The sequence below is a fragment of the Hoplias malabaricus genome, chromosome 8, assembly GCF_029633855.1.
Source record: "Hoplias malabaricus isolate fHopMal1 chromosome 8, fHopMal1.hap1, whole genome shotgun sequence".
Taxonomy (NCBI): Eukaryota; Metazoa; Chordata; class Actinopteri; order Characiformes; family Erythrinidae; genus Hoplias; species Hoplias malabaricus.
In genome coordinates this window covers 31,401,464-31,425,620 of record NC_089807.1, presented here as the reverse complement: position 1 = coordinate 31,425,620, position 24,157 = coordinate 31,401,464, and the positions used below count along the sequence as shown (strand labels likewise).

The 24,157-nt window shown below is 37.8% G+C and overlaps 1 protein-coding gene across 1 annotated transcript in view; it reads right to left on the bottom strand.

The window, feature by feature from the left end:
- tjap1 (tight junction associated protein 1 (peripheral)) overlaps positions 1-24,157 on the bottom strand; it is a 77,042-nt gene that overhangs the window by 6,627 nt on the left and 46,258 nt on the right. The window contains exons 5-9 of the mRNA XM_066678776.1: positions 23,892-23,920; positions 17,241-17,402; positions 11,844-11,910; positions 3,297-3,404; positions 1,883-1,966 (exon numbers count right to left, since the gene is read on the bottom strand). Of these exons, the coding sequence (XP_066534873.1) occupies positions 1,883-1,966; positions 3,297-3,404; positions 11,844-11,910; positions 17,241-17,402; positions 23,892-23,920 (450 nt within the window). The remainder of the gene's footprint in view (positions 1-1,882; positions 1,967-3,296; positions 3,405-11,843; positions 11,911-17,240; positions 17,403-23,891; positions 23,921-24,157) is intronic.

Genomic DNA, 24,157 nt, shown 5'->3' with positions numbered 1-24,157 from the left:
GTGCTGCTTCACGGCATCTTCGTATCCAAACGCGCACACACTGAAATACCCCAGGGAGGCCCATGTATCTATGGTTATCGGCGTTTTGCATTAGATGGCTTTTATCTGCCTCACTCAGTGATGCTGTGCTTCCTGATTCTATCCACAATACAGGCTGACGGGAGGGGGCTTGCCCTAAGAACACAGGCTTACACTCAGCGTCCTCTATGGCGTGAGTACTGCTGTATTTCATTTGAGACATTACCTAAATATAGCAACTCACTAATGGCATTTGTCTCCCAAGAAACAACAAGCTAACTACAACTTTCTGGATCTTAACATTTCTCTGCCCTTCGTGGATTATTCAAGGATACAGCAGATAGATTCTGTATCTCACTGTATTACTTCACAAACAGCATAAGCTTTGGGAGAAGGCAGCACTCCTCTGGCTAATTAAATGTCTCTGGGAAATAACAAATTGCTCTCATTTCCTATCATTATGTCACCACTTTCCATATGAAAAGGTTTGATTAATACGCACGAAATAAATCTGCATGTGATTATTCACTTTGAGCGAGACAGACCACCGGAGAAGCATTGCAGCTCCTGAAGCAGGTCTAACCTCAGAATAGGCTGCTGCCAGACTAATGAATACAGCTAGGGTGAGGAGATAATTCAGGCAATGAATAATAGATCTCCTAAAAATAGCCCTGCAGCATGACACCCACCTTCTTATGAAGGGAGTTTCGGTTGTAATAGTCCCACAGAGAACAGGACACCTGGGATCAGTCACTTCACATGACATATAAACAAAAGCAGTGACTACAGGTGGCTCCTCAAATTAATGCAAAACAGGGCGTGGGGAATATTTCTCTCATACACACTTATTTAACTGAGCACAAACACCGAGTATATACATTACAAGTGGCTTGTGCATAATTTCATCACCGTCTCATCAAAAGCTCTGGAAATACCTCCTGTATTTTATCTTCTGTGAATGGTCCAATACAAACAGTGCTGAAATAAAGGCTTGTTAAATTAATAAGATTAAAATTTAACTGTAATTTAAATGAACATATTTTTCTCCTCCTATGCATGTCAGAGTAAGAGGGGTTAGCATGAGAGCGCTGGTGTTTTCTTCCTTAATTTGGATTCATACATTGCACAAATAAAATAATTTTCAGTTGATATAACGTGTTGGAACTTTGAGTATTTCTCCTCCAGCAAGCCTTTGGATTTTTCAAGCAGGAATTGATCCAGCTGAGAGTGAAAAACAACTATCAAAGAAACTGAATGCAGTTTATAGAAAAGGAACAATGACGCAGCATGGGTGTAGTCTAGTGGCAGGCCAGTTTAATTGTATGTTGCAGGCTACAGGTTGCATTGTGCTGAAGTGTCAGTTCCCCTGGGCTCTGTATTCTGCCATGGTTCTGATAAGGGCCTGTTAACTCCCTGGCCCCTTTACACTGATACACAGCTGTCCATCACTAGGACACCTGCTGTTTTCTGGCCTACGGATAAACACAAAGGCCAAGCAGACTTATGAGTCTGGGCTTTGACACCTTGTCAATAACTCACCTTGCTATTGTTGGCTAGCCAGCCAGTGTCCAGCTCTACTCTGCAGAATGACTATGCTAATAGCTTCCATTCCAGAATAAAATGTCTGCCCCATAAGAGACACACCTGCCACTCTGTGGTCCATTTCTCTATCTCTTGGCCTGCTATTTGATGACAGTCTGTAGAATCAGAAGCACTCTTGCTTCCATTACAGTGCTACAAGTCTCCAAGTGATCATTCACTCCATCTCTTCTTATTGTCAAATCAGTGTGAAATATATTTTGACTCCTACAGGTGACTGCAGGGTACATATATATGTACCCTTAGTGGCATACCAGGCACTTACATCTGCAAACTTGTGGTTTCTGAAATGGGACTTGTTGCACTTCAGTAGTTGCACAGCCAAATTGCAGTCCTGACGATATCGCTCCTAAAAAGAAAAAGAAATTAAATAGTATATATACACAGCCTTTTATACAGAATAGAGTAGAAAATAAAAGCATACTTGGAAAACATAATTAAAATAAATCGAACATCCCCAGGACAATTCATTCTGCATTGCAAAAGAAAAAATAAATATGAGAAGAACCCAAGGAGGAGATTTCCCCACAGAGAGCATTCTGAATGATCAGCTATGATTGATGGGTGGTAGATCTGCCGAAGGAAATGAAACACTACGCTTAAGCAATGTGAACAGACGGCTAACTGGGCCCTCACACTCTGTAATTAGCTCCCCACAGCCCTGCTGCATACATTCACTCAAAAGCAGGAGGAATACATTTTTGGGTTTTTTTTATTTTGTTTTCTTTTGTTATTTTTTAACGTCTTATTATTACTATTATTATTATTATTTATTTTTACATAGAGCCACATTGCGTGTCTCATTTACAAAGTAACACTGAATTCCTCAAGCCCCAAATTGATTTTATTGTTAATTGACGTTGATGCTACAGTCCAGGGCACATGACAAGAGAGTCTTATTCTTTTTAAGGTAACCACTGTGTAGCCAATATCAAGGTAAATACTTGCCAATATATGGCTAATATGAGTATACCTCCTCTGGTATGCAGGTCCTTGATGTTCACACTTATGATATGTTGGACATCTCATTTATAAACCATGGGTATTTAAATACAGTTGCTAATTTCCCCACAGTGACTCAACTCTAAGACTCAATATTATTCATCAATTTTGGTTTTAAAATTGTCTGGAGAAATATATATTTTGTCTGGAAAAAAATACCTTTTACTTACTTTACATAACTGGAAAATATTGCCATGCTATTACAGTACTGCTTGGTATTACAGGTACGAACAACCAGTGTATCCACAGTGTAGTCACAGACATAAAAATAAACAGAAAATCCTCAGCTTGTATCAAAACTTAATCAAAAAGTACAAGCTGTCAAATATGAAAGTGCTGTTTCCCTCGTAGACCTCTATCAGGCAGAAATCAGCTGTTGGGCTGCAGACATGTCTGATAATGCAGTTCTATGAAAGCTTAGCACAGAACCTCTTAATGCAACTTTCAATTTTCAGCTCCAGTGGTTACCATTCGAAGTTATACTACAGCGCTGACTCTGGCTCACTGTCTGAAACACAAACAAAAAGGGGGAAGAAAAAAAGAGCGAGAGAGAGAGAGAGCACCAGAGCAAGACACACGCACAGAGGCAGAGAGAGAGAGAGACAGAGACAGAGAGAGAGACAGACACAGAGAGACAGAAAGAAAGAGACACACACAGAGAGACACGCAGTCCATACATTCAGTTCCTCCAGCTTGTCGATTGTGTTCTTGGCATCCACAAGCTTGTTGGTGAGCTCCACTATCTCTTGATCCATGGTCTTCTTGTCTCGCTCCACTTTCCGAAGCTGTCAAAGAAAAGAAACGAGCAGACATTAACGTTTGCTCTCTAAGCACTTCTCTGAGGTAAGGACGTAGACAGTGAGCTAGTGGCTCAGCTGTTCTGTTTAAAGTAAGAGCAGACAGTCATTTCCTCATCGATTCACAATAAAGCTTCCAGTCTCTCATCTTTGTCTCACCTCCACTGTGTCAGCACAAAAGAAAAAGGGGAAAAAAGGGGACAAACAGCCATCCATTCAGCTTAAGCGTATAGCTAAGGTCATACTGTAGCAGCAACAAGGAGCAGACACTGACTTATATAAACAGATCAATTCTACATTGCACACAAATCATTTTGCTGAATCACCTAAGCAAAATAAAATCTAATTCAATACATTAGAACAGATAACACTGTCCAGGAAGAAGGCACTCCATAGGAAGCATCTTAAAATGTCATATCAGTTTAGCATTTGTCTAGCAAAAAGGCAAGCTGTTAGGAGAAATAAAACAAACCAAAACAAAACCCTTTGTTTTAGCAGTGTGTAACTATAAAAGTATAAAAGTTTAGCTTTGGATGAAACAATCAGAGCAAAAAGGATGCTAAAGTTAGTCTCTTGGTTCAAACGCCCCAACCAAGAAAGGGAAAATATTCTAAAGACTAGTGGTTCTTAGTTAAGTCTTGGAGTATCATTGCCCTGGATTCTACTGCGTTTCCACTTCTTCAAAACTACAAGCTCATCTCAAGGCTTTTGTAAATTACTTGAGTTAGACCCTGAAGATTGTTTACATTCATTAACAAATGATAGTAAAAAGCTCTGTGAATGGACTGACATAGGGAGCATGAACATATTCTATCATGATCATAAAAAATCTGTTAGTGTTATGAGTGTGTATACTGTATCTTGTTTAACTGGCTTTAAAACAATACAGTGAAATACTGAATACAAATACCTTGCACTGAGGTTAATTGCAGTGAAATAAATAGTCATGTCATATTATGACCACTGCTTTTTTTTTTTTCTACACACACTGTCCATTCTTTCAAGTTAATTTGGACAAGACACAACTACAGCCAACAACACTGCACCCGAGTACAGGTGACAGCCCACCATGACACTCACATAAGGCCCGAATGTAAATGGCAATAGACGTGATGTGTCTGGGCCCTACAAGGAAGGGCAGGGCAGTTCTTCAAGGAAGGGACTGAAAAACACTCCTATAGACTTAATATATGAAAACATATGGGGCTGGTTTCCCAGACAGGGATTAAGTTTAGCCCTGGACTATATCCACCTTTCAAACTTTCAACAGCATATGAGCTTGAAAAATATCCGTTAGCAATACAATGAAGTGCCAGCTGTTTTTTTGTTGTTTGTGTGGGTGTGGAGGGGCATGCATTTATGAAAATGTGTGTCCACTTTACACACACTGCCAACAGTGCATTTACATTATAACGACTGCATAGAAAGTCTGTGTCTTTGAGAACAGCAAGAGAGACACTGGATTTAATTGTATTGAATGCAGCATCATAAAAGTGAAGAGCTAAGCAGATCTACATCGGCCAAAATGTAACTAAAACGGGAGCGTAATTTGATGGCTGTATATTATATTCTAAAAATAAAGATAGAAACTCAGTTTATTATACTGCCTCTCTTCTGCAGATTAAAATATATGCATAACTATATGATATTATGTGTTAAAAGATCATTGAGTCATGTGATAAGAAATCCAGATTCAAATTTGTCTGCAAAAGTACCCCTAATGTCTATAGAGGGTTTTAGAAGATATTGATACATTCATGTTGAAGAGGTATCTCGTCCAATTTGGAGCAAACAGTAACAAAATGTAACTGTTTTCTTTCACAGAATGGTCACTGTTTTGCTAATGTCAACATTACATATAAAAAACAAGATGAAATATTATATATTTGCATATATGAATGGCATACACTGAAATCCCTTGTACCTTTTAACTAGTCGGTGAGTCTCTCTAAAACACACAATTTCATATCAAGCCACTTGTGTGATTTTGTTTACATCTCAAATATTGCATTAAACAAAAATCTTGAATTCCCCTCAGAAGTTTTGACATGAGAGGATTAGAAAGAGTGAGAGCATTAAAGACGGCAGTGGTTTACTTTGGTGCTAGTCAATAAGAGACCATTTAGTTTTACAGCTAAATGTTTTACTGAAGTGGACAAGGTGGAACAATAAAACCAGGGCAAGAGAACAGCAGCCGTTCATGAGATACCCCTTAAACCAGAAATAAATACAGCCAATATAGAAACTTGCAGATAGCCTACACAATCACTATCAAGCATTCAAACAAGGGGGAGAGAAATTTCTAACCAGGGTAGGCATTACTGATTATATTTGCTTCATTCAAAGTTGAAGTTCAGTAGTTAAAATATAAACCTCTAAATATTGGTTGACCTCTAAAAGATTTCAAAGCATTTATATTTTTAAACAACTTGCATTTAAGTAGTATACTAATGTGTATACTTCATATCACCAGATGATAAATAAGATATCTTAATCAAATATAGACAGCTTGTGCATAAATAAAAATATAAATATTAAAAGGTGGCCAACATTTAATGTTGATTAAAAAAAAAATAAAAACTACAAAAAAAATCCCTATTAATTTTGTGCTGGTGCTCCAAGTGATAATGCTAATAATATATGTATATTTTAACCACTGTACTGCTAACTTGGACCCCACCATATAGAATAGCGATGATATCTATATCATAACACCACTGGGAAAGTTATCGCATGCAGGGTGAGAGGATGAGGCAGGGAGAATGACATCTATATTAATGCACTCTGAAAAACAAGAAAAGAGTGAAGAAAGCACAATCACGCAACTGCATGAACCCAAGTTTGACTGACGGCAGCCTGATGATGGTGGTTGCGATGATAGTGAAATATCCACAAGGCAGCATGTGTCACAAGGCAGCATGAGTGAAGAAAGAAGAAATAAGTGGAAGAAGAGATAAAGAAAGTGAAATAAAGCAATAATGAGGAAAAACCCAATATGAAAGTTATTTTTGTCCAATACTTGGCTTTGTCTAATACATGGAGGACCTTAAGGAGGACTGAACCACATCAAAACAGCAAATTACACGCCTGAGAATATTTTGAGAGCAAGTGGAACTATACATGACTGGTAAACATTCCTGTAGTGGACAATGATCAAATCTATACACACTGCTCAACAAAAAATAAAGGAAACACTAAAATAACACATCAAAAATTATTATTCCATGGAGGTCTGGATTTGGAATCATAATCAAAATAAAAGTGGAAAATCAAATTACAGGCTGATCCAACGTCAGTGGAAATTCCTCAAGAGGAGAGTGTGTGGCCTCCACGTGCCATATGACCTCCCTACAACGCCTGGGCGTGCTCCTGATGAGCCGGCGGATGTTCTCCTGAGGGATCTCCTCCCAGACCTGGAATTAAGCATCAGTCAACTCCTGGACAGTGTGGTGCAACGTGGCTTTGGTGGATGATGTCCCAGATGTGCTCAACTGGATTTAGGTCTGTGTAAGGTGTTGGGTTCCAAGCACAAGCCCCACTTGTGGAAACTAGTCCCTCATACCACCCTTATGGAGACCGTTTCTGACAGTTTGTGCAGAAAATGGATATTAGTGACCTGCTGGAGGTCATTTTGCAGGGCTCTGGCACTGCTCCTCCTGTTCGTTCTTGCACAAAGGAGGAGGTAGCGGTCCTGTTGCTGAGTTGTTACCGTCCTACAGACCCCTCCATATCTCCTGGTGTACTGGCCTGTCTCCTGGTATCTTCTCCATGCGCTGGACACTGTCGACCGTCACAGCAAACCTTCTTGCCACAGCTTGCATTGATGTGCCATCCTGAATGAGCTGCACTACCTGAGCAAATTCTGTAGGTTGTTGACACCACCTAATGTTACCTCTAGGAGTGAGAGTACTGACAAGACGTAAAAGTGACCAAAACATCAGCCAGAAAGGTTGAGAACAGAGCGTCACCACCTGCAGAACTACTACTTTATAGGCGTTGTCCTGCTCCTTACCTTTCATTTCCAATTATATTAATTTTAAGGTAAGAGCTCATTTTTATAGCATTTGCGACTAGGTTCTAAAGGCTTTCTTTAGTCTAGTTTCAAACTTTTATCATGTATGCTATATTTTTTATTTTTAATAAGATATGAAATACTGAGATGAGTTTGTTCATGGCACCTGGCAAATTCTGGGAAGCCCCAGTAAACCTGTGGAAGAACTATGTGAAATGAAAACAGCACAGGGCCTGCCTTGATATTAAATTATATCTTCAACCCAACTGCTCACAAGAGGTGTTTTTACAGACTGCCTTTGAGGGATGGTAAAATCTTGAGAGGCACTTCAATACTTTTTTATTCCAAAGATGTTTGATTGCATTAGCATTTAAATGGCACTGAAAGGATAAAGGATATGTGATTATTCTTTCTTTAGACTTCCTTTTATTTGTCCACCCTCAAAAGACCTTAACATTATATTCAAATATATATCAGCAGTTATGATAAATATTTTGGACCTAATGGTGGCTTCATTGCATGCTTAACAAATAATTCAATAGCTCTGAGCTGCTTATTAAATCACAAACTGAACCTCATCACAACTGGAACAGTTTGCGCTGACTCGGTTCTGTCCAACACTAACTTTAATGGGATGTAAAACCAATGCAGAAAAAGTGGCAATCAATCAATTGTTGTGGCATGAGGAAATAAAGAACTTCTGTCTAACAATAGGACTTGGAGGACATTAGAGCCTTTAAATGCACAACATCACTTTAGGTGGCTGATTATTTTCTTGTATTTAATGTTATTATTTCAGCTCAGAAAATCTGATTTGTCAGTCTTCAAATCTCTGATGAAACACATGCTGTGATTGTACTGTGTTCAATTAGAGGGACCTGACAGATCTGTCAGAAAGTTATCAGCTTGGACAAGCAAATTGCAGCCATGAGTGGCAAAGCATGACACTTGACATTTGGTGATTTGAGGGGTGGAAGGGGAAAAAAGAAATAATCAATTTCTTTCCAGGAGAGAAAGCAGTATATCTCTTTCAATTTAATGTGACTGAGTTTCAAAATAGGACTCTGGTGAAAAACCTACAGCGGTAGTTCTCAAACTGAGGTACACGTACCACTGATCATACATGAAACAGCAAGAGGTGGCATGTCAGATGACATCGAAAAATGTACTACTTAATTAAAGAATGTATAAATAATTGAAAACTAAAGTTTTTGTGTACATTATATAAAAGAGTCGAAGTTTTCATAATTATAATTTAAAAAATTCTGTGTTTAAAAATCACTACAAGCACTAAGCCTGTATGTAGCAGTCATAAGAAATATCCTCAATTCAGTTCATGCTTTTCAACGTTTGGGGTTTTCTCCACTGTCTATAAAAACATTGTTTCTCTTGAGCAGAGAGAGAGAGAGAGACAGAGACAAAGAGAGATAGAGAGAGACAGAGACAAAGAGAGATACAGAGACAAAGAGAGAGAGAGAGAGAGAATGAGACAGAGAGATAGAGAGATACAGAGACAAAGAGAGAGAGACAAAGATACAGAGACAAAGATACAGAGACAAAGAGAGAGAGAGAGACAGAGAGAGAGAGACAAAGATACAGAGACAAAGAGAGAGAGAGAGAGAGACAGACAGCGAGAGAGAGCACATAACTGATATTAAATTTAACTCCATTCTCATTTTTATTTCTTTCATAACCCTTATTTTCCCACATTTTTAAATGTTTAAGCCTAGTATTCTCTCTATAATTTTTAGTAAATATTTTTAAATAATTTTGTTGTAAATTTAAAAAAAAAAAAAATTCAACATAGCCTTATACCCTGCACCTGCTCCTGAAACAGAGGAAGAACCAGAGATGCACATGTTTCTGTGATAAGATTTATAGATGGTACTTGGAGGTTTTGGTTTGATAATAGGTGGCACTTCGTATAAAATTTCAGAACTACTACCATACAATATAATAGACATCCTACCAAACAATAAATGTTTTCCACTAAGAAAGAGCTGAATTTTTTTCTTTTTGTACAAAACTCCAGAAAAAGCAGAGAGTCATGAAAAATGGAACTGGATGGGGTCATTTACAGTGTTATTCGAGTAAATAAACAACGGAAACAAAACAGGAACTTGCTACACTTGTGTGCTTCCTGAGGCTCTGTTTAGCACAACACAGGCATGTTGGCTACACTTCTCCACATTCCATGAGCTCAGCAGGATTGCTCAGAAATCTGCAACATTTATAATCAACTCATTCTGATCTGAACCTACCATAAACAAAGAATAAACAATGTCCGTTTAACTATGGCTCTGGTGCTGTATATACAGCTGAATATTCAGCCACAGCAATCCTGGAACCTAGCCACCACTCAACCAAAGATCCAAGAATCACAAACCAAAAGGGTTTGGGTCCTTTTGTTGGAAATGTCCTCAGAGATGAGTTTATTCTGTTCAGAATCTGTTAGGTATCCTTGCGAGAAAACAAATACCACAGACAAAAATCTCTCAAACAGATAACTTTGACAAACTGAATTGCCTGTCAACCCCTGTGGTGGACCATAGAGAAACTAAAGCCAGCAATGATCATAATGCTTCTCTACTGGATTTTGATTCAAGATACAGCTTAAGGAGAACATGGCTCTGTGCAACATGACTACCACAGTGATACATGCTCACATTCCTTATCAGCATAAGCAAGCATGTACTGTGTATCGGGCTTACGCATGCGTATTTACACCTACAGTGAATGGTGGAAAACAAACGTAAGGGCAGAGGCAAGGGTTCTGAATGTTTATTCTACAGAAATGTCTTCTTTCACAGGAGACAGTTACCAACGAATGACAGGTGCAAACAGCATTATGCGTGCTTCTACTTGATAACAAAAATAATTTTGAAAAAAACAGTAAATCAGTAAGCAAATACTTAAGAGCCTGTCACATGATAATTGCTGCAGTAAATATTGTTACATCTGGTAACAATTCTTCACAGCGAGTAGCTTCTCACTTCTTGAACAACCAAGTAAAAACGTACTTTGTTTCATAAAACTGTTACTGTGTTTCAAATTATCGGCCTTCATCAAGCGAAGAACTAACACCTGAAAACTAGAATTGGTATAAGAACTGTCTAACACATTATTAGTACCTGTAAGGATAGGGCAAATCATCAACTCTGTGGAAGTAATGTGTTCAGGGGAAAATAAATAAAAAAAATGCAGATCACATATTTTAAAAACACCAATAGAAGAACTCATGCTTAAGGTAGGTGGTACTTGTCAAAATAACATGAACTAAAAGTGATCCATGGCCTTCTTTCATTGCTCCATGGTCCAGTATTGATGTTCACGTGAAGGCACTTTTGGTAGGAAACAGGTTAACATAAACACGGACTCTCTGTGACTACACAGCCCTGTACACTGCAAGCTGTGATGCACTGTGTGTTCTAAAACCTTTCTATCAAGGCCAGCATCAAATTTCTCAGAAAATTCTGCTACAGTAGCTCTTCTGTGTGATAGGACCAGGCAAGAAAGTTTTTATTCTCGATGCACAACAACGAATCTAGGGACCCATGGCCCTGTCACTTGTTGTTTGTCCTTTTGGTAGGTACTAACAATGGTAAACCAGGAGGATTCCACAAGACCCGCTGTTTTGGAGATACTTTGTTGTTTAGCCATCACAATTTGGCACTTGTCAAAATAGTTAAAATCCTCACACTTGCCAAGTTTTTGTTCACTTGATGCCTAATATATCCTGGCCCAATACTGGTGCCTCTTTGTCTGTCAGTGGGTTTTAATGTTGCAGCTGATAGATGCCTGCAAACCTTTTTTCACACATTTGGCACAGAAAATATATCTCATAACCTGATCATATAAAGAGCTCTTACACATGTGAGTTTGCTTTTCTGAGGTGTTTTTTTTTATTATTATTATTTTTTATTATTTCCACTGGCCAAGGTCAAGGTGATGTGTGTGTCTGGAATTTATAATGAATTAACAAAGCCAAGCATATATTCTTTCTTTTAAAACATTTGCATATATCAATTGTAACTATTCTATTTCAGGGCATTTTTTAATTATTTTTTTTTTACTTAATATACAATGATTCCAAATAGCAAAAAAAAAAAAAAAAAATCAATGTTTATCCAAACATCTCATTTTAGTCTCACTGAGTTGGGAATTATATGCATTGTACTCAGTCAAATAACAACAATCTGTGATACAATGGAAAGGGAAGCATATGACATTTTGTTCAAGCTACAAATAAAACATTTGTTACTCTTAGACCCTAACCTAATTCCTGTGGCATTAAGTGAGACAAACACCCAATTCATTAGAAATTCATTGAATATCATGTCATTAGAACAAACGCAGGTAATGAAAGACATCACTCATGAAGATGAATGTAGAGTAGATAATAAAAAACAGGTTACCAGGGCATGTAGCTTCTCTTCCAGATCCTGATTGGCTCTCTGTGAGGCTGTGTAGCTGTTTTGCAGTCTGTAGGGGAAACACACACACATATATCATAAATACTGCAAACAAAGAGCAACACAGAGCTCATCCAGAGCACATAAACATTATTAGATGTACTCAGCAGTAGGTGCTGTGCTGTTTAAAGCTAAAGATTCAGTCTTTAATTTTTAACAGTATAATAAAACCCAGAGAAACTGCAGTGCACCTCTAATGACTTGTTCTATTAAGGAACCTAATCTTACAGTAGACTTGGCATCTTAGAGCTTAATGCACACTGTGAATAAAGTGAGCTATTATTTTAAACTCATCCTGAAATAAAAATGAACTTGCATTGTATATATTAAGATAAATTTTCTTTTCATGTAAAGCATGATTCACTGTATCATCACAAAGAAATATAATCCCCCTAATCTTCAAATTAAATATAATTTATGTATATATGTTTAATGGCCACGAGGCATGGGTCTACCATTTATACAGGCAAAGACCATCCAGAAATCGATATGTTGTGTCTGTTTCTCAGTTTAGTTACTGGGTTGATACCAGCAGAATATACGGGAAGGGAAATTTTGAGAAAAGTTATAAGAACACAAGTTCTTGTAATAGTTTGAACATTTTTCCATTGGAAAAGAAATATTTTAATTTGTTAATTTGATTACATTTTTTAAGCTGATTATGATTTATTTTGCCAGCTATGTACAAAGTGAGTCATTTAATCAATTTAGTAGTCACAAATACATGACGATTTATTTTGCATTGTCAAATGGTGGCTTTCAAAATGGCACAAAAGTTGGGTACCCCTTCACGCGTACACCATTGAGAGAAAAATAAATAAATAAACGTGTGGTGATAACGATGAATAGCGTAAGATGCTAAGTCTTGTTTGGAATTAGCTTTCTCAACTTGACTTTCTAGCACATTTAGAAATCAGCAAAGGTCCATAAATGTTATTTGGAACAGAGCCCTTTGAACAAGCATTAATACTTACAGACATTGTTTTATTGAGGAAAATCAACCGAAACATCAACAGCAGCTAGCTAGCTACATTGTAGCTAAAATGTTAGGAAAGGACTCCCCCAACAAAGTTACCTTTATCTAAATTATTTCCATATTCTGAACAAAACTCACTACTGATGACCGAGAAACTGACAGAGTAGTTGACCTGACCAGAAGCCTATATTTAGATTTAGATGTTTAGATTGAATTATCTAAAACTGCAGTTTTCTCACTGCTCTTTCCACAGAAGTTATCACAAAACAATAATAAAACAGGCCTTGTTTGTAAGTATTATGTGTAATACCTTTCCATGAATTAAGGTTCTTTAATATGAAAGACTTCAAATGTAACGTTCCTACTAACACCACTGTAAATAATTATGAACAATGCACCAGAAAACAAGAAACAGCTGAGGAAATTTGTTTAAATCTATTAATAATTCAAAAAAGAAAAATACCTTAAATACATTTTCAACAGCTGTGAATATTTTCAATTTACTTATCTGAGAAAATATGTATGTTGAAACGAGTTAATCACACACACCCTACAGATTATTTTTGGCAGGTCCGGTTCACAAATAAGTGAAAAAGACAAGAAAAATATGTATGAGGAAGGAGGGCATTCTCAGTCCATGTACACCAACCATTTTCATGCATTTCTCTCATAGTCTTGCTGCCACCTAAAATGTTTTCACAGTCACAAGAGCTGCAAATTTCATTTCCCAGCATGCATTATGTGGAGGACAGTGTTCTCACACTGTGTTCCAATTGACGCCCATGACTACAAGCAGAGTACATGAGAGATGAGAGCAAAGTCCATAGAAATCCACTCAGACCTGGAAGGCATTCCTGATTGTATGGGCTGTGGCTAGATAAAATAATTTAAAAGGTATTCATGTCAGGCAAGAATGAACATGAATCTGTCTCTCACAGTTTCTGCTATTTTAAGTTGTCTGGAGTCATGTCCAATGATGAGTATGTATATGCTGTCTTGAATCAACTGTCAGAATTCAAGCAATTGAGTTCAAACTGCCTTAACAATGTAGTGGAAATTCTGGGTCAGATCTGGCACTAGATATGAAAGATATCTAAGACAGATAATAAAAAAAGGGTTGGGGGCATCCCTGTTGCTTAGAGGGATTAAACCTGCCAGGAGATTAGTGTGGAATGTGAGTCATACACTGTTGTTCATTTCCCTGTGACGAGAATGAGTAGGCATGTGATTGTGCTTACATGAACATGTAATGTTGGCTGGAGCCTTTGGCAAACAGGCTCATTGATCATTCAACTGCACAATATTACAAACACAACCAACATAATCTTGCTCTGATTTTCAGCTACTAACACAGAGTCTGAAGGCTGGAATGGCTGTGTAACTAATGGCCCAATGTGGGGGTATGATATGCAATTTACTGTATAAGGATGAGTTGCATTTTTCAATTAGCCACTGCCTTGCAGACTTGACCTCCTGCACACACTAATCAAGTTTTTTTTTCTTTCTCTAAAGGCATTTAAAAGTTGGCCATCAATATTAATCTATAATATATGCTCACAGAGACCATTGGGACGATCACTAGGTTAAGGCAGGAAGCTTCCCCTCTCATCCCGTGATCAATATCATTTCACTGTCGGGAGACATCATTATGGGCATTCTGTCTCATCTTGTAACAATTAAAATTGAATTAATTTATTAGCAAACCCCACTGATTCACACAGTGTGCAGTTATAAACTCACACTGCATAATACAAAACACTCAGATTGCCTGCGCTAGCAGAATGCAGAATGTAGTCAATGACTGCCATTACTCTGTGATCATTCTGAAATACAGAGGAAAAAAAAGTCAAATTGAACTGTCTGAAGACGGTGCATATTAAATCAGATCTGCAGAGAGGTAATCTGCAGAGATCTGCATGAGATTAATGATGCAGATAAACCAGTGAACAAGTAAAAGAATGAAGATACAAAACATTTCTGACTATAATTTATAGAGCTTGCTCCTTAGCCTCTGCCAAGAATTCACCTTAATATGTGTGTGTGTGTGTGTGTGTGTGTGAGAAAGCCTAGCACAGCATAATCACATAGCGTACATACACTTGGTGGCATACAATCATTAACCGATTGTTATCCAATTAGACTATTAGCTGAGACTGCACTGAACTTCAGAGTGTGCAGGAGAGGAAATTGAGCAAGAGCTGCACCGCAATCCCCGATTTACAACGGGAGGAATGCTGGGTAATTGAATCCGGTTTCCATCTAGGAGCATATGAGACGGAGATGCATCTTGATTGGAAATAAAAACAGGCTTGATTGCAAAAGAATGAGATGCTGACTCAATCACTGAAAACAGCTCTCAGAAAGCTAGTGGTGCAGGAGCATTAAACCAGTGCATGTCAATCTGGATGATCAAGTTCCAGACACAATCCCTGGCTTTATAGATATAAAGAGAAACTGACCTAAAACTGACAGAGCAAACAGCTATGGGCAAAAAGCAATTTTTAAGCAGTCAGTAAATGATAATGGTAGTGGCTGACCGATATTGTGGTAATACTGATAACTAATAATATCAGCCAATGTAATCTTATCTTAAATATAGGTAATAGTATTAAATTTCAGTTGTGCTTTACTTTAAGTTAATTGTCAATCATTGTAAGTGAAGTAAACAACAGAAACTAACAAATAATAATAATGTACACTAAGGAGTTGAACTTCTATGAATTATTGCAGTTCCAACTACTTTTTATCTAATATTTGCAATTTTTTCCCCCCGTCCATAAAAATGTCTACTGTTGGACGAAAAGTGACCCTTAAAATGAGTTTGATTTGGCAAGTCCAGCTCCACACTTTGCAATAAATGTTCCTGAGTTCCTAATTTTAAAGAGCTTGAGAGAATGGAGGAGAAAACTGGGAGACAGCATGTTGCTCTTCATATCATCTTTGTTTTTGCCAATAGATAATAAACAAAAAATTATAAGTATTTTTTGGGGAAAAAATATCTTGTTGCGGTTGATATCAATATAAGTAACACACACTGTTGGAAAAACTTTCAATTCTGTACCTTTAATTAGGGAAATAATTGTACCTTATTCTATTATAACTATATCTATATATTAGATTATCTATATATGATTTTAAAGTGTTGATTTCATATGAACAGTTTAAAATCATATCAACCCATTTCATCTTCAGGACTTTCATCCCCATATTGTTGTTTTTTTTCTACTTTTCAGATCTATAATGAAAGTTTACAAATATTCACCTCTCCTTCTAGAGAAGAGAATGTAATTTACCTTTAGGGAACATGAAGGTACTCTAAAACCACTGTTGTACCTTTTAAAAGGCACATGTGCCTCTAACGTACCTTTTCTCTGAGAGTGTAAGAACATGTTTTAAATTCAGAAACATAAAATGCCACATACATGGTTAATCCTATAAAGCAGTGGTTCCCAAAATGGGGTCTATGAAGCTATTGTGTGTGTGTTTTAGGGGTTTTGATATTGCATAATTATTGATGTCATGATGTTATGGCACAGGTAAATTCAGGCTTCAGTGAATAAATTAATCCAGAGCCACTTAATACAGTAAAAGTCTTAGACAAACACTTTCATCAAACTTCCAATATATAAAACAGTGGTATCATTCAGCTTATTATTACACACAAGCAAAAAATAAGTCACAAAATTGAGAGCTTATTAAATGAAATTAGACTGATGAAATATACCGGGTTCCTTTCTTGTATTTATTCAGAAAACCAAGAGAGTTTACTGATTACTGTGCCAGCTCATCATTATATTAACAGTGTAGTGTCTTAAACCAGATTTCCCAGAGTGAGTGCACTCATTAAAACTAGAGAAGCACAGCTCTGCAGCCATTTTGCACCTGCAAATATACTAGCAAATTATGTAGCTTTGGCATCTCCAAACCGTTATTTAATTTGGGACTCAAAGTAAAACAAGAAACATTGCTCCAACATCTACATGAAGAGATCTAAATAAATGCCGAAATAATAAAGCATGAAAAATAGAATTTGACAAAAAAATTACTTTTTAGAGGGAAGCAATGATCTATTGATTGAACAAGTAAATGTAATTACATTCCATAACCTTTCTCTATAGCTGACAAGGGGTTTGGTTTTGTCAATTACACTTGTTTCAGCTATTAACAGGAATCATAGGAAGAACCAAGTACCAACAAAGTGTAATGGAAGGAATTACTAAATAGTGTCAAATAAATGGGTAATAATTCAATATGACACTGATGTTTGATCCAGTTCCATGGTACATAAACAACTTTCAGTTACTCAGAATTCTCTGAGAAAGGAAGAGAAGGAGATAAAACATTAATGAGTAGGAAGGTCCAACCTTCTGAACTTGTCTCTAATCTTCTCCAGATCATCTCTGGTTCGGCCCATCTCTGCCTGCATGTAGTGGCGACTCGCCTCAAACTCCGTCTCCATGGCCTCCATTTTGTGGGTAGTTTGAGTGAGACGTCGGCGCAGGTCTTCATTTTGCTGTTGTAAGATTCTGGAAAATGCAAAACAATAACTTGTATATTTCATTGCTCACACTTCCACCAAACAGTTTTATTTAGAAAGCCACCAACATGGGAATGCCTTGAGGGTGTGGTTCAGACAAAGATATTTATTAGATCTCTTATTTTCAAAGTGGCCTCTGCCAAGCAACCCAGTACAAACTTTAATCCCTACATTGCACACAAACAGAAAAAAGTACACCAAGTCTGGGCTTAGCGATTTAACAAAGCCCACTGGTCAAACATTAAAAGTGTGGGTGTTAAAAGATTCAAGTGCTAGCTGCACAGGTGAGTACATATTTGACCCAGGGGCAAACGATGATTGTTTGAACATTTGATGCCTTTGAGCCAACCATAATCTGATTGGATCTGGCAAAATATGATGGTTTCAGGCCATGACAGGCAGGTTTCTCACAAGCAATATGAGGCTTTTTTTTGCTTCGGTTTCCAATGAGAGAGTTTTATTTAGTTTCTCACTGACTCCTGCAAACCCTGCCCCTTCTATCTCTGGAAACGTCACAGTGGATTTTTCCTTGTTTTTTCAGCTTCAACAATGTCTGATAAGCATGTCTAAAATTCCAGTGAAGTTGAGCAAATGGTTCCAAAGAAGGGTCGACACTCCTCTGCAAGGTACAGGCAATCCCAGAAAAATAAGCAGATAATTAATAGCTACTGATGTGCATTACAATGTGTAAAATACTACTTTCCCAGCATGACACTTTCTTTGATAAAACGTGTGAAGAAACAAACCTGTGTGGGAGCATATGTTGAGGGAACAAGGGCAGCTGTCATGAGGCACATTACATCTGCTATATGCCACAAGTTATCACCTCAATTCCTTCACTAGTGTGCAGTTCTGGAAATCCTGCTGTTTTACACTAGCCCCAATTTCATAAACCATCACTGTTTCAATCAGATCTTATTAAGCTGACAGCTACTTGTTAGTGCTGAGTACCTGCTTTAAAGGATACTGACCAAATTATGTCTGTATTAAAGAGTACTGATTCATAATAAATAAGTTGGTGCCAAATTTTGGCTGAAGGATACCACAAGGCAACAGCAACTTTGAGCTGAAGCAGTCTCAAAACAACTAATATCTGCATTATGTTCTGTAGCTCTGACCAGACATACCACAGTCACGGACATTCAGGCTACTCTTTCACTTTCAGTTACTAAGTACCTACTTCACAAATATTGCTTTATATAAAATAATAATATGTATTAAAACAAAATATCAAATCATTTAATACAGGACAATAGAAGGTAGCTAGGTACGCTTTGTTGTTGGTAACACTCCATACCAGCTTGCCCATTTTGGTGCTGTTTATAGCCACTACTTCTGTTATTAAAATACAGATTTTATTTCCCATTGAAGGAGTTTTGAGGAAAGTCTCTGTGGCGACTCTCAACAGTCTCTTAAAGAGCCTCGCTCAATTCACCACTGTGTTTACTTTGAGCTGGGATTTCTTTATAACCGTTTTAAACTGAAATTCCATTTTTGAGTTTTGAGAGAACGCTCATCATTAATGCACAAATGTGAGGAAAATAACTCAAAAAGACCAGTCAACTAAACACTGGCTAAAGTGACATCTAGAAAAAATGTGATCTAGTGACTTAAAAAAAGGACATTAGCAGAGAAGAGGGGGAATTGTCAAAGAAAGCCTACTTTTAAATGAGCAAAATACCTGTGCATTAGCGTGATATATACGCAATTCAATAAAAAAAAGAATCCGAGGAACTATCATGACACTACCATTAAAAATTTCTATTCCAAACGAAGAGGGTTTTTTCCCCCACTTTACGAGGATGACAAACTATCCAGTAATAGGGAACAAGGCATGTGACAAATATTGAAAGTAAAAAATAATTAATGTGCTTTCAGTCAAAAGACTGCAATGCCTCAACTGACATGTTAGGACAGCACTCCCACAACATCATCAAAACAACAATACAGGGACTGTCTTTAGAAAAATGTGTTCAATTTTTTCTAATGCAAGACCAAAAAAACAACAGAATCTATGGTAGGTGGTGGCACAAGACCCAAGATGCTGATCTTTCCATTAATTTGTCACCAATCTATGGATGCATAATTACTGACTGGAGTTAATCGATTGTAGGGCAATTCATTACTTAAAATGGGACCACCCAGGATCACCACTGACCAGGCAAGTAGTGGATAATTGCCAGCACAGCAAAGAAAATGCCATGTTGCGGTTCCCATGTTTCTCAGTCCTAAATAAAGCATGGTAGTAATTTGCATTGGTGAACAGGGCAGAGCGTGGCTGATAAACTCTACAGCAACAGACCTTTGTAAAAATAAAACAGATGCACATAAAACAGATGCACATATAAAGGCCCACAAGTGTAGCCACAAAATAAGCATATCTAATAAAAACTACCAGGCTGATTAAAGATTAATGCAACGTTGACCACAGCCACACTGAGGCAGAGTATCTAATGCTGGGTCATGAAATCCAGGTTGTGATGGTGCAAAATTAAAGTCTTCCTATGCACTGCACAAATTCACTGGGGACACTATCTGGCATTCCAAAGCCTGTAGACACTACATTTTTAATTGATGCTGGCTCCTGACAATTCCCAAGCACCCCACCTGACCTCTTCTCCTCACTCAGTAGCATCTCTTACAAACACAGAGCAAATATGAGCAAATATCTTTCATAAGGGCATGCATGCTCACACACTTGCCAAAGCAACAAAACTGAAAGTAAAAGCTAAGCAAGGGAACAGGAACATAAATGATTCATTCTATAGTTGGAAGCAGAGTCTTGTTTGAGCCTATAAATAAACCCATGCAATTGTCTCTTTCAAAGCAATTTGCTTGTTCAAAATTTTAGGGCACAGGAATTGAGAAAAAAGACAAAATGGCTTGACCAGAGCAGAATCTTAGTGCTTCCAGGCTGCAGGAAAAGGGATATGATGCAAGGAGAGACAAGATTCTCACCTAGAAATAAGGAGATGGTGTGTATGTGTGACAGGCACATGGGAAACATACAGAAGATAAGAGATGATAGATATTTCCACACGGTCTGAAGATAATTCCAAAGTGCTTGGGTGGATAAGGCAGCTGCTGAATATAGTGATGACAACTTGGAATTGAACATGCATTAAACTATGCTCTCTTTGGCCCTAGAAAAGGAACATGGGGTGTGTTGTAGAGGAGGGATAGGGCTGGGTAGTTTTAGATTTAGTTTTATTATTATTTTAAAGAAATTCATTGGAATATTGTGTCTTTTAACTGCTTGGAAAGTCTGGCCTGAGTGAAAAACTGATGAAAAACCTAATGAATGCTCACTGTAACAATGCTATAAATGCATGTCATTGGTAAGTCAAGAGTGAAAAGTGATATAACTGCTTATTGTTCAAATATATTTTACAATTGCCTGGACAAATGTGATGTAACACTAGAAAAAAAAATATAAAAATGGATTATAGTAATATTTCATACTAAGTGTTATCTTTATTGAGTATTACAGTCTTCAATCTAGCAATCAGCCATACAAGCAGTTTAAATAAGTCACTCTGATGTATGGTACTATTGTGTACACTACACAGAACATGGACAAGAGAAAGCAAATGAGACAGTTGCCTGATGAGACGGTAAAGGTAAAGGCTATACAACCATCTCCAATCAGTCTGATGTTATTGTGACTGTCATGGATCTTAGGGGTATACATGGGGAATGTAGAGAACAGATTTGCCGGCAGAAACATCTTATCTATTACATTCTCTTAGCATTGGAAATACTTATGTTTAGCAGCCTTGGGACAGTCTCAAACAGAGGCAACTGAACCATCCAGCCCAGTTATAGGGGAGTTTCCTGCCTTTAGAGAGGGACCTACCATTCTTGAAGCTGGGGCAGGGGGGGCATTATAGTGTTGTCTTGAGTGTTTTGCTAAGTAAATCATTTGTTTAGGCTTAGTGTTTAATATGGGTTGGTATTTACAGATGCTGCTCATAAAATTTGACTATCATGAAAAAGTTAATTTATTATAACAATTCCAATCAAAAAAGTGAAACGGTCAACCTGTGACAGTGACTACAGCAAATTTCATTTGTATACAATATCTTTAAGGCCCTTGAGGCTGTAGCCAGCTTCCCAGTATGTGTCTGCTAGAGGAAATTCACCAAAGACTGAACAGAATGTAAGTGCAAATAGTTTGCTTCACCTAGCAAGGAGTGCCTTAAATCCATTCAGGGGACAATGAAATTTGAAGACTATCAAGGAATTCTGGAGTAAAACATACTGCCAAATGTCTACGGTTACTCATTAAGCCCATCACATGAGTACCCAAACCACCCACTTTGCAGGGGTCATCAGGTAGTCACCTTCCCTCATCTGTGTTTCAATGAATTAGGCCCACAACACTTCCAGAAGGCTCAACAGAGTCTGGCATCACAGACCCACCCCCCCTCCAAGCCAGCTTTACAGTCCTACCTTACCCTTAACCATCAACAATCGTAAATCCACACTGGCACCACTGGGAACTAAAGCTGTACCTAGCCCCACTGGCACTGCTAATACATGCCCAGTGCCACCAGTTCCATGTGATCTTTACGTGCGACATCACTAACCACCACAACAGCACCTCTTCAGTGCATTTCCCCTAGTCTGTGTTCTCCTAGACCTTTCAGCTGTTTCTGATAACTCCTTCACAGCTGCCCTTAGTTTCCGGCCCCTGATGGCAAACTGCAAATCAGGGAGGTGCTAGACTTGGCTGCAAATCCCTTAACACCTACCTCCACCGGTCTAACATGTGCCTGCCACCCACATTCCCTCATCTCATCTACCATGTCCACATACTTCAGCTTCTTCCTTTCGAGTGCTTCGTCTACTGCATCCTCAAATGGACCTGTTAACTTTATGAAATAAACTATTTGTTTACTTTCAGAATACAGTACAATATCTGGGCTCAGTGTAGTTAACACAATGCACTCTGGGACCTGCAGTTTTTTACCTACATCCACCAGCAATTTCCAATCTTGTGCCTTGCCCCATCTACCAATATTTATAGCCTGTGCACACTCTCGAATACTTCTCATGCCCCTCACGCACAAACCTAATCACTATATTACTATAACCACTCGTTAATGCATTTACCTCTAAATGTTTGCTGTCAAACACACATGCTAAAACCATTAGCACCTGATTATGTCTCCATATATTTTATATCTTATCCTGTGCATAATCACAAGTAATATTTAAAGTCTGATTTTTATTAACTATAGAACACACCATGAGCTCAAATCAGAGTGGCTAAGCTTTGTCCTCAAATATAAAGGATTTTTTTCTCCCCAGCCAAACCAACATATATTGTGAAGCACTGGCCAGACCCTGGTCCCTGATTCAGTTCCCACCACACATTAGGGAGCATCTAGGCCAATCAATAAAGCTGCCAGTGCCACCATGACACACGTGTCCACTCTACGTCACTGGGGAGACCTATGTCTGGTTCATTCAGCCTGAGTAAAAAGCACGTGCAGGCAAAAGGCTACCCAGAATAACTCTATTAAACACTTCTGAGTCACACTAGCTGCAAAAAACAACATTCAATTCATTTCATATCATTAAAAAAAACCCTGTATACCATGTAAAATTATTCTATCAGTGTTCCAAGTTAAAAGGTTAACAAAGTTTTGCAAATAATGCATATAATGCCCAAGCATTTTAATATGAACATTTAAAATTTTGCACTTTTCACTGAAAGAGGTTTGCTCATAATGTAAAATGAAAAAATGATTAGAAAACAATGCAAATAGAAGCATTATCAGCAGTGGTCTCAGACATTTGAATCTCACTGTGTGTGACAAAGACAGAAATGACGACTCTGGAGAATTTTTAACTGTCAGAATTGTAGTCACAGAACAGCTACAGCGTAGGAGAGATCTGTGATGTTCAGCCAACAGAATCAAGAATTTCTGGCTTTGTAGCAAATCCACCAACTATAGACTGTGCTAGGTCATCTTTATCTGCATGGGTCCAGCAGCTGCAGTGTTTCTCAGACTGTAGCAGCAGGCTTACCCAGGAGGAAGGCAGCAGTGGCCAATGAGAAATCAGTGATCACCAAAAGACCACAGTGAATACTACCACATTTAAAGCCTAGCCACAGAGGAGTAGTCAAAAAACTGTGTGCGCGCTCTGCCTTGACCACCTGCCTTGATCAGGCTGCAGACTGTCATATTTGACAATTGACTACCTCATGGTGAAAGACTCTGCACTGTAAACAATAATAATAATAATAATAATAATAATACTACACTATTTGGCTAGAACATTAAAATAGCTAGCTCATAATTTACATGGGCCAAAAAAAACCCACACAATATCACAAATGTACACACTGAAGAAACTATGAAATGGAATCTTAGGAAAGATCAAATATAACTAAATATTTTTATACCCATGTTGTACCCATGAGACTAAAATGAAAACAGCAAGCAGGGGGAAAAACAACAATACTTACTTGATTTTGTCAGCTTCTGATAAGGACTCCTATAAAAATAAACATAAAAAAATCATTTTATGCATGCTGATTTTATACATGAAATATAAATAAAGCATTAGCAAACAAGTACACTTAATGGCAACTTCTACATGTTTTCAGCTGTACTCAGTATACATCTAACTTAGTCTTTAGTCTATTTATACACACTCTCACACACATGAGCTCTCTTGTCTTCTAAAAACATTGATCGTTTGTCATCCATAGTAATTATATCCATCTTTAAT